The 9745-nt window shown below is 35.0% G+C and overlaps 1 protein-coding gene across 1 annotated transcript in view; it reads left to right on the forward strand.

Moving 5' to 3' along the window:
- Positions 1–9410, forward strand: part of RB1 (RB transcriptional corepressor 1) — a 164878-nt gene extending 155468 nt beyond the window's left edge. The window contains exons 24-27 of the mRNA XM_080799855.1: positions 4262–4292; positions 6405–6547; positions 7076–7125; positions 9207–9410. Coding sequence (XP_080655981.1) covers positions 4262–4292; positions 6405–6547; positions 7076–7125; positions 9207–9280 — 298 coding nt within the window. The 3' untranslated portion in view covers positions 9281–9410. The remainder of the gene's footprint in view (positions 1–4261; positions 4293–6404; positions 6548–7075; positions 7126–9206) is intronic.
- The last annotated feature ends 335 nt before the right edge of the window (positions 9411–9745 follow it).

A 9745-nucleotide genomic window follows, 5' to 3' on the forward strand; every position in this document is an offset into this window, starting at 1 on the left:
ATCCAAAACCAACAGAATACACATTATTCTCAAGTACATATGGAACATTCTCCAGAAAGGATTACAAATGAGGCCACAAAACAGCTTCTATAAATTTCAGAAGATTGAAATCATTCCATGCATCTTTTCTGATCATATAGCAGTATGAAACTAGAAATAAAACATAAGAAAAAAATGGAAAAAACATGAGCCATGGAGATTAATCAGTACGATACCATACAACCAGTGGGCCAACAGAGCAATCAAAGAAGAAACAAAAAATTCATGGAGAGAAATGAAAATGAAAACTAAGTGGTCCAAACTCCTTCGGATGCAGTGAAAGCAGTTCTAAGAGGGAAATACATAGCAATAGAGCCCATCGCAAGAAACAAGAAAAAGCTCAAATAAACAACACAGCCTTATACCTACAGGAACCAGAAAAAGAAGAACAAACAAAGCCCAAGTTGAGTAGGAAGGAATAATAAAGATCAGAGCAGAAATAAATGACATAAAGACTAAAAAAATAGTAGAAAAAATTTAATGAAACCAAGAGCTGGTTCTTTGAAAAGATAAACAAAATTGGTTATTCCTTAGCTAGACCCATCAAGAAAAAAAAGAGAAAGGACCCAAATAAAATTGGAAAGGAAAGAGAAGTAATAACTGACACCATAGAATTACAAAGGACTACGAGACTACTGCAGCAAATTGTATGCAAACAAATTGGACAAATTTATCCTGAATGGATAAATTTCTAGAAATATAGAATTTTCCAAAACTGAATTAGGAAGAAATAGGAAAATCTGAACAGTAATGAAATTGAATCAGTAATCAAAAATATTACCAAACAATGAACATCCAGGCCAGAATGCATTCACAGGTGAATTTTACCAGACATTTAAAAAAGAATTAATACCTATTCTCCTCAAACTATTCCAAAAAATAGAAGAGAAGGGAAGCTTCCAAATGCATTTATAAGGCCAGCATTACCCGATACCAAAACCAGAAAAACACCCCACAAAAAAAAGAAAACTACAAGCCAATGTCAGTGATGAACATAGATGGAAAAATCCTCAACAAAATTTTAGCAAACTGCATTCCACAATGTATCAAAAATATAGTTCACCATGAGCAGGTAGAACTAATTCCAGGGGTGCAAGGGTGGTTCGATATTCACAAATGAGTCAATGTGATACACCACTTCAAAAAAATGAAGGATAAAAATTATACGATCATCTCAATAGATGTAGAAAAAGCATTTGACAAAATTCATCATCGTTCATGATAAAAACTCTCAACAAAGCAGGTTTACAGGGAACCTCCCTCAAGATAATAAGGCCATATATGAAAAATGCACAACTAGCACCATATATCCCACATGATAACATCATAGTGAAAAAGTGAGAACTTTTTCTCTAAGATCAGGAATAAGACAAGGATTTTCACTCTTACTACTTTTATTTAACATAGTACTGAAAGTCCTACCCATAGCAATCAGAGAAGAAAAAAAAAAAAGAGGCATCCATATTGGTCAAGAAGAAGTTAAATTGTCACTATTTATGGATGACATGGTACTATACATAGAAAATCCTAAAGACTCCACCAAAAATCTACTAGAATAAATGAATTCAGTAAAGTTTCAGGATACAAAATTAATGTTCAGAAATCTATTGCATTTCTATACACTAACATTGAAGTAGCAGAAAGAGAAATTAAAAAAACAACACCATTTACAATTGCACCAAAAAGAAAAAAATACCTGGAGGGGCGCCTGGGTGGCTCAGTGGGTTAAAGCCTCTGCCTTCGGCTCAGGTCATGATCCCAGGGTCCTGGGATCGAGCCCTGCATCAGGCTCTCTGCTCAGCAGGGAGCTTGCTTCCTCCTCTCTCTCTCTGCCTGCCTCTCTGCCTACTTATGATCTCTGTCAAATGGATAAATAAAATCTTTTAAAAAAAAAAAAAACAAAGAAAAAAATACCTGGGAATAAACTTAACCAAAGAGGCAAAAGACCTGTATCTGAAAACTATAAAACACTGATGAAAGAAATTGAAGATGACACAAATAAATGCGAAGGTACTCCATGTTCATGGATTGGAAGAATTAATATTGCTAAAACGTTCATGTTTCCCAAAGTAATCTACAGATTCATTGCAATTCCTATCAAAATACCACCATCATTTTTCACAAACTAGAACAAATAATACTAAAATTTGTATGATACCACAAAAGATCCCAAATAGCCGAAGCAATCTTGAAAAAGAAGAGCAATACTAGAGATTATCACAGTCCCAGGTTTACTACAGAGTTGTAGTAATCAAAACAGCATGGTACTGGCATAAAAATAAACCACATAGATCAAGTAAACAGAATATAGAGCCCAGAAATAAACTAATGATTATATGGTCAATTAATCTATGCCAAAGGAGAAGGGGGGAAAAGATAGTCTCTTTAATAAATGGTGCTAGGAATACTGGACAGCTAAATGTAAAAGAATGAAAGTGGACCACCTTTTATTACCATACACGAAAATAAACTCAAAATGGATTAAAGACTTAAATGTGTGACTGGAAACCATAAGACCCTTAGAAGAGATCATAGGCAGTAATTTCTCTGACATCAACCATGGCAACATTTTTTTCTAGGTATGTCTTCTAAGGCAAGGGAAATAAAAGCAAAAATAAAAAGGAGAACTACATCAAAATGAAAAGCTTCTGCACAGCAAAGGAAGCCATCAACAAAATGAAAAGGCAGCCTAGTGAATGGGAGGAAATATTTGCAAACCATATATCTGATTAATTAATTTTCAAAATTTGTAAAGGACTTATATAACTCAATAGCAAATAAACAATCCAATTAAAGGGTGAGCAGAAGATCTGAAGAGATATTTTTCCAAAGAAGACATATGAATAGCAACATACAAATGAAAAGATGCTCAAAATCACTAATCATCAGGGGAATGCAAATCAAAACAATAGTGAGATATCACACCTATAGAATGACTAAAAAAGGACAAGACATAAGTGTTGTTGAGGATGTGGAGAAAAAGGAGCCCTCATACACTGTTGGTTGGAATGTAAATTGCTATACCCAACTATGGAAAACACTATGAAGATTCTTCAAAAACTTAGAAATACCATATGATCCAATAATTCCACTATTGGGTATTTATCCAAAGAAAATTTGACACTAATTTGAAAAGATATATGCACCCCTATGTTTATTGCAGCATTATTTGCAATATTTAAGATATGGACGAACTCTAAGTGTCCACTGATGTATGAATGGATAAGAAAAATGTGATATATAACTATAGATACACACTCACATACATACCAGGGGATATTATATAGTCATTAAAAAGTATAAGATCATGCCATTTGAGATAACATGAATGGACCTAGAAGACATAATGCTAAGAGAAATAAGTCAGAGAAAAAAATTCCAAGTGATTTCACTCTTAAGTAAAATCCAAAAAAAAATTTTTTTAAAGAATAAACAAAAATCAGAATTAGACCTATCAATACAAAGAACAAACTGATAGTTGCCAGAGGGGAGGGAAGGATGGACAATATGGATGAAGGTTAGTGGGAGATACAGGCTTCCTATTATAGAATGAATAAGTCATAGGCAATAAAAGGTACCTCACGAGTAGTGATACTAGTGATAATAGTCAGTGATACTGCAGTAGTGATGTATGGTGGCAGATAGTGGCTACCCTTGTGAGCACAACATCATATATAAACTTGTCAAATCACTGTGTTATACACCTGAAACTAATGTAACATTGTGTGTCAGCTATACTCAAAAACAAAAAGAACATAAATTATTTGGCTCAAACAAGGACGGGCAGACTAATAGATTTCCAAGTCTAGTATATAAGATAAGTAGAGATCTGAATTAGAATTCTGATTATTAATACTGTAACTTTTTGCCAAATGTTATGTGAATTTTTAATGAGGAAATGTGAAATTTTAATTGATTATTTACTGATTGATTTATGAAGAATTAAGTGTGAGTAAACTTAAAATTTTCCTTTACCTTCTTTAAATGTGGACAGTGGCAGAATATGTTCTTTCAGACATGTAATTCTTTAAAAAAATCTGAGACCAGCCCAGTGCACGATTAGATTAGCACTGTTAGAGTAAGCCCCTAATTATAATTTTGTTGTGGTTCTAGGGTAGAGCAGACTTTAGATTTGGTATGTCTAATAGCTCAAAATGATAAATGTTCATCTCTGCAAAGTTATATATGATCGTCATTATTAATTTGTATTTTATCTTCACAGAATCTTAGTATCAATTGGTGAATCATTTGGGGTGAGTATTTTCTTTCTATGAAATATAAGGGAATGCACTGTAACTATAAAAGAAATTGCAGATTTCTGTGACTTGAATTGACATATACTATTATTCAAACACCTCAGCAAGGCATGTTGCATAGAATTTAGAAGATTAATAGCAGACTTATTTTCAAATCAGATTTAATTTCAAGTTATACTCATAATTGGTGAATTTCAAAGTGGTTTCATAAACATCCTTTGAGATTATATAATATCTTACATATATTTTTCCAAGCTATCTGTTCCTTGTCACTTTAGCTTCTCCATGGAGCCACTCATTACTCACAAATGGTGTCTTGCTTCCCTCAGAGCAAGAAGAGAGAGAGGGAAAGTGGGAGGTACAGAGGAGAGCAAAATGAAATCACAGTCTTTTTGTAACTAATATTAGACGTGATAATCCATCACTTTTGTCATATTTTTGTCAGAAGCAAGGTAACACTAGGTCCCACCCACACACTCAGGGAAGAGAGAATTACATGAGTGTAAAAACTAGAAGATGAGGGTTAGTGAGACCCGTTCTAGAGTCTGCCTATCCCACTGCCCCAAATATAACCAGAGAAAGATAATAGTTTGTATACTGAAAGAGCGAATGTTAAAAAATATATTACAAATAGTAAATGCTGTGACATTTAGCTCAAGGTAGGCTGCAGCTGTCAGGTTTCACAAAGGACAAGTTGTGGGACCACATAAGAAGGTTTGGATCTGAATACTTATAGAGTTAGTGGTCCTCAAACTCTTCTGCTTTCAATAGCCTCTAAAAGAATTGGGAAAATGTTATATGAACCTACATGTTTTAAAGCTGATAACGAAAAATCTTATCATAAATTTAATACATATACAGGAATTTAGTTTCATATTATATATGTGCTCTAAACATATTTCCATCAAAACCTGTTTTTGCATTTAATGTTTAGAAAATTACCTCATTTTGGGGTATTTAGTCAGTTGAGCATCTGACTCTTGATTTCTGCTCAGATTCTGATCTCAAGGTTGTGAGATTGAGCCCCGTGTCAGGCTCCATACTCAGCTTGGAGTCTGCTTCAGATTCTCTCTCTTCTGATCCCTCTGCCCCTTCCCCTGCTCATGAACACGCACACTCTCTCTATAAAATAAATAAGTAAATAAAAATCTTTAAAACAAAACAAAACACACACAAAAAAATTGCCTCATTTAATTTTTGGAAAAGAAAGATTAATTAGTAAAGCTAAATCTCGCTGTCAAATCAGTCAGTCAAGTCAGACCTAATTTCTACCAGTAGTCTGGTTTCATTTTTTAGTTCAGATGAACAGGTTCATACACATCCCTGAGGTAATCCCCTCAACTCCAGCTCTAAAGTAGATAAATAAGAAATAGAATTTTTTCTATGTGCTTGTCCTTGGATAAAATAAGGTATTACATCCCCTTTGATATTTATTACCAAAGCTTTCTTTTCTTTGCTGTGACAAGATTCTCCCTCAAGAGATATAGATCTCAAATCATCTCTAGTAATAATGAGTGGACTCAAAATCTTTTGATTTTTTATTTATAAAACTATGAGTTCACATTTTAATAAATACTGTAATGTAATACTGTAATACTGTAAACCAGTAATGGTTTAAAATATATAAACTATATACTTGTCAACGTAATATTCCTAAAGTGAGTCCAAAATAATGATTGACTAGACATTTCACTTCTTACTAGATTCTTGTGTTATTCTCCCTGATTATGCCCTCAAACAAACAAACAAAACCCACAAGGTTCTATAAAGCCATTCCAACTTTACATGCTTCTGAGAAGTAGTCCTGGTTTTCTGTGTGAGTCAGTTCCAAAAATGAAGAACCAGGAATTTCAGAGGGTAGTCAGAGTTGTTGGAGGAAGGAGAGGAGCCTTATAGGGAGAGACAGGAAGATATTTAATTGGAGCAGAGTTAGGTGTAGTTACTGCTTCCAAGATTTTTCCATATCTCATTTGGTACACTAAAGCAGAAAATTAAAATGTATGTATGACCTCTGCCTGATTTTTGATACCCCTCAACTATAATTAAGGGTTGCTAACTACGAAATGCTGGCATTTAATGATTTAAAATAAAGAATTTTGTAATTTGTAGACTTCTGAGAAGTTCCAGAAAATAAATCAGATGGTGTGTAACAGCGACCGTGTGCTCAAAAGAAGTGCTGAAGGCAGCAACCCTCCTAAACCATTGAAAAAACTACGCTTTGATATTGAAGGATCAGATGAAGCAGATGGAAGGTAGGAATAGTTGTAGAATGTCTTTCAGTAGCTGAGCTGGTCAAGTGGAGAAGCCAGAGTGCCGGCTCTGCTCCTGACTTCCACCAGACCCTTTTATACCAGTTTTATTTGGAAATTGTGAAGATTGCTAAAAAAAAAAAAATAGGAATGTATCCCAAAGTTAACACCATTGAAATCATATACTAGCTACTGAAATTCAATGAACATATCAGATATTAACAAACTGATCGTTTTTTGACCTTTTTAAACAAAGCCATTGGTAAAATTTTGTTACGATTAACATTAGATTTTTAAATGCTTACCCTTGAAAGAAACTACTGTGTTTTATAAGAATCACAGGCAAAATGTAAAAGATTATAAATTTGTGATGGTTTGTATTTTAGATGGTTTATAAACCTCTGAAATTAAAAGCTACTCACTAAAATAAGAGTATAAAATATGTCATTGAAACCACCATAGTTATTGAAAATTTGAGTTTTGAACTTATGCATATACATATGAAATATCTTCCCTTTTTTAAATCTGCAGTAAACACATCCCAGGGGAGTCCAAATTTCAACAGAAACTGGCAGAAATGAGTAAGTACTTATCATCTCACCCTACATAAATGAAACCATGTTTATATCACAAAAAACCTTTTCATGTTTTAAAGGAATAAATACATATAATTCCCTAAATTAGCACTTAAAATGTAATCCAATCAAGAATATAGTATTTACCCACAGACATTTGTGGATTAAATGTGTGATGCAAAATGAAATTTTTACCTTTTCTAAAATCTTTAGTGCAGGAATACTAAGAAGTGAAACCACATCTTCAGCATGAATGGCTATGGTTAGAAATACCTCAAGGGAGCAAAACTATAATGGGGAGCTCTTTAAGAGTGTTGGATATAGGGAAAGGGTTTATAAAATTAGCATATAGGAACATCATCACCCTCATTTGAAAAATAACTTTTTATTCTATTATTGAACTTCTCTAATTTGCAAGTTTTAAAAACAATGTCAAACAAAAGTTTTCCATTACCAGAAATCAAAATTTTTATAAAGAGCGCCAGATCATTTTCCAAGTTATGCAGAGTGACATAGATTTGGAATGTTAAGGCAGATGGGATTCTATCCTAAGCTACCCTAAGTCTATAGAAGATTAACCAAAGTAGAATAGTTGGAAAGTACTTACAGAAGAAGCAAACATGTACCGACTGCTCCTGGGTTATCCCAGGGACAGAGCTGTGGTAGTGAGTGTGATGTTTCCTGATCGTCTGCTGCCAGACCCATCGGCAGGATGAACAGCTTGTACTAGGAAGACGAGTCTTTTGGAGACAATGAGGACTCAAACTCTTAGTCTAGGCCATAGGACATGTCAGTAAGAGCAATACCAGTTGAATGTGACTTTTTAAAGATCAGGGGCGTCTCTAAACATGTGCCCGTAAATACTAAGTATTTAAAGTATAAAGTATTTAAAAGAATGCTTTTGATTTTTTAAAACCCTTTCTTTTTATGTATGTTCTTTTGAAGAGAACAATCAACACTAAATATACCAAGAGTTTAAATGTTTTGGTTATAAATGAATCTCTGTTTTGGATTTTACAGACTGCTCTACTTCTGTTTGAGCTGTGAATTAGTTGGTGGCATTTCTGCTCGGTACATGAAAATAGACACAAAGCTTTTGACCAAAATGAGGCCTTGAAAAGGAACATTTGGAAGCATTTTGAAGCTCACAAATACACATTTTTAAAGGAGCAGAAAGCCGTAAAAATGTTTTTTTAGAGAAGAGTTTAGTTGCTGTGTTGGGCCCATTTTCCAGCGGTGCACTTTGCCAGGTGGTGAATTTCAGATGCCAGGCTGGAGTTCAGGGTCTTTATGCGGCTGCAAATTGGAAAGAAGCAGCAGGAGTTTGAACCCCTAGAGCTAAGGAATTCTTCAGTTTTCCTCAAAGAATGACATTTGAAAAAGACCGTCACACAGTGCTAGATTTCTCAGAGGGGGAAGACTTAGAATTAGTCTTTTCTTTCTTTCCAAGTGTGAATTTGTGCTTCTTTGAAACGAAGAGCTTCTGCCCACCACTAAAATCAAGTTAAGAATTTTTAAATAACTTAAAAGAAGTTTTTCTGGTTTTGTCTATGTTGTAATTAATACTGTACTTTTAAAATGTTCATGTCAAAATTACATAAGCCATGAGCTGATGTCTTTGCAAGGCATCTCCAAGCACAAGGGTATTGCTTGCGTTGAGAAGAATACCACTCACTTCAGCAATCGTTCTGGGCCAGCCCAGCATTCTGCTGTGTTGCAGGGCCACACTCAACCTCGACATCTCTGCAGAAGTGGTCTGCAAAGTTGGGCACCGTGGAGTGTATGAGGCCACCTTTTGGTACAGAGAGAAAATATGACAATCTCTCTTTTTAGCTCATCTATTCACATTTGTTTGGGTTATGTGCGTTTTAAAATTTAGACACAAACATAAATGGAATGCATATACACACACAAATTTAGTGGTACGTGCTTGGAAAAAATTAACATGGTAAAAAATTTGGAAACCACTGCTTTGCCAGGCCCTGCACTCCATCGATTTGGCACGAGAATAACATTTATGGCAGCCCTTTGTCAACTTACCTAGTAGCACCATTAGTGCTATTAACATCTCTCCATCCTCTTTCCAGCATCTACCCGAACACGAATGCAGAAGCAAAAAATGAACGATAGCATGGATACCTCAAACAGGGAAGAAAAATGAGGGTCCCATGACCTCCGTGGGCACCGAGTACACCTCTGGCCTCATGGTCTCTCCCCGATCCCACTGTATGACTCTCCCAGGTTCTGTTTACGGCCACATTGAATACCTGTCTTCAGCTCTTCTGCTGGAATCCAGTGTGCGCACGCGCTTGCGCGGGCTGTGCGTGCAGGGGATTCCTAAGCCGCTTGCAATGTCATAGTAGAATATACTTGTTATTGCACAAGATTGAAAATCTTGTGTAAATACTGCCATTTAAAAAGTTGTAGCGGATGTTTCCATTTCCAAAGTATAATTGCTGTGCTCTACAAATGGGGAGGATGCCCTGGGAGTGGCGGTCCAAACAACCCAGGCCTGTTTGAGTACTTTGTCTTTTCTTGTGGCATATATGTGATGTTTGCTATTATTTTTATTAATTTATATTTATATATTTTTTTAATTTAACATGAATGCCCTTAGAATATGTGT

Source organism: Martes martes (assembly GCF_963455335.1).
Source record: "Martes martes genome assembly, chromosome: 3".
Classification (NCBI taxonomy): domain Eukaryota; kingdom Metazoa; phylum Chordata; class Mammalia; order Carnivora; family Mustelidae; genus Martes; species Martes martes.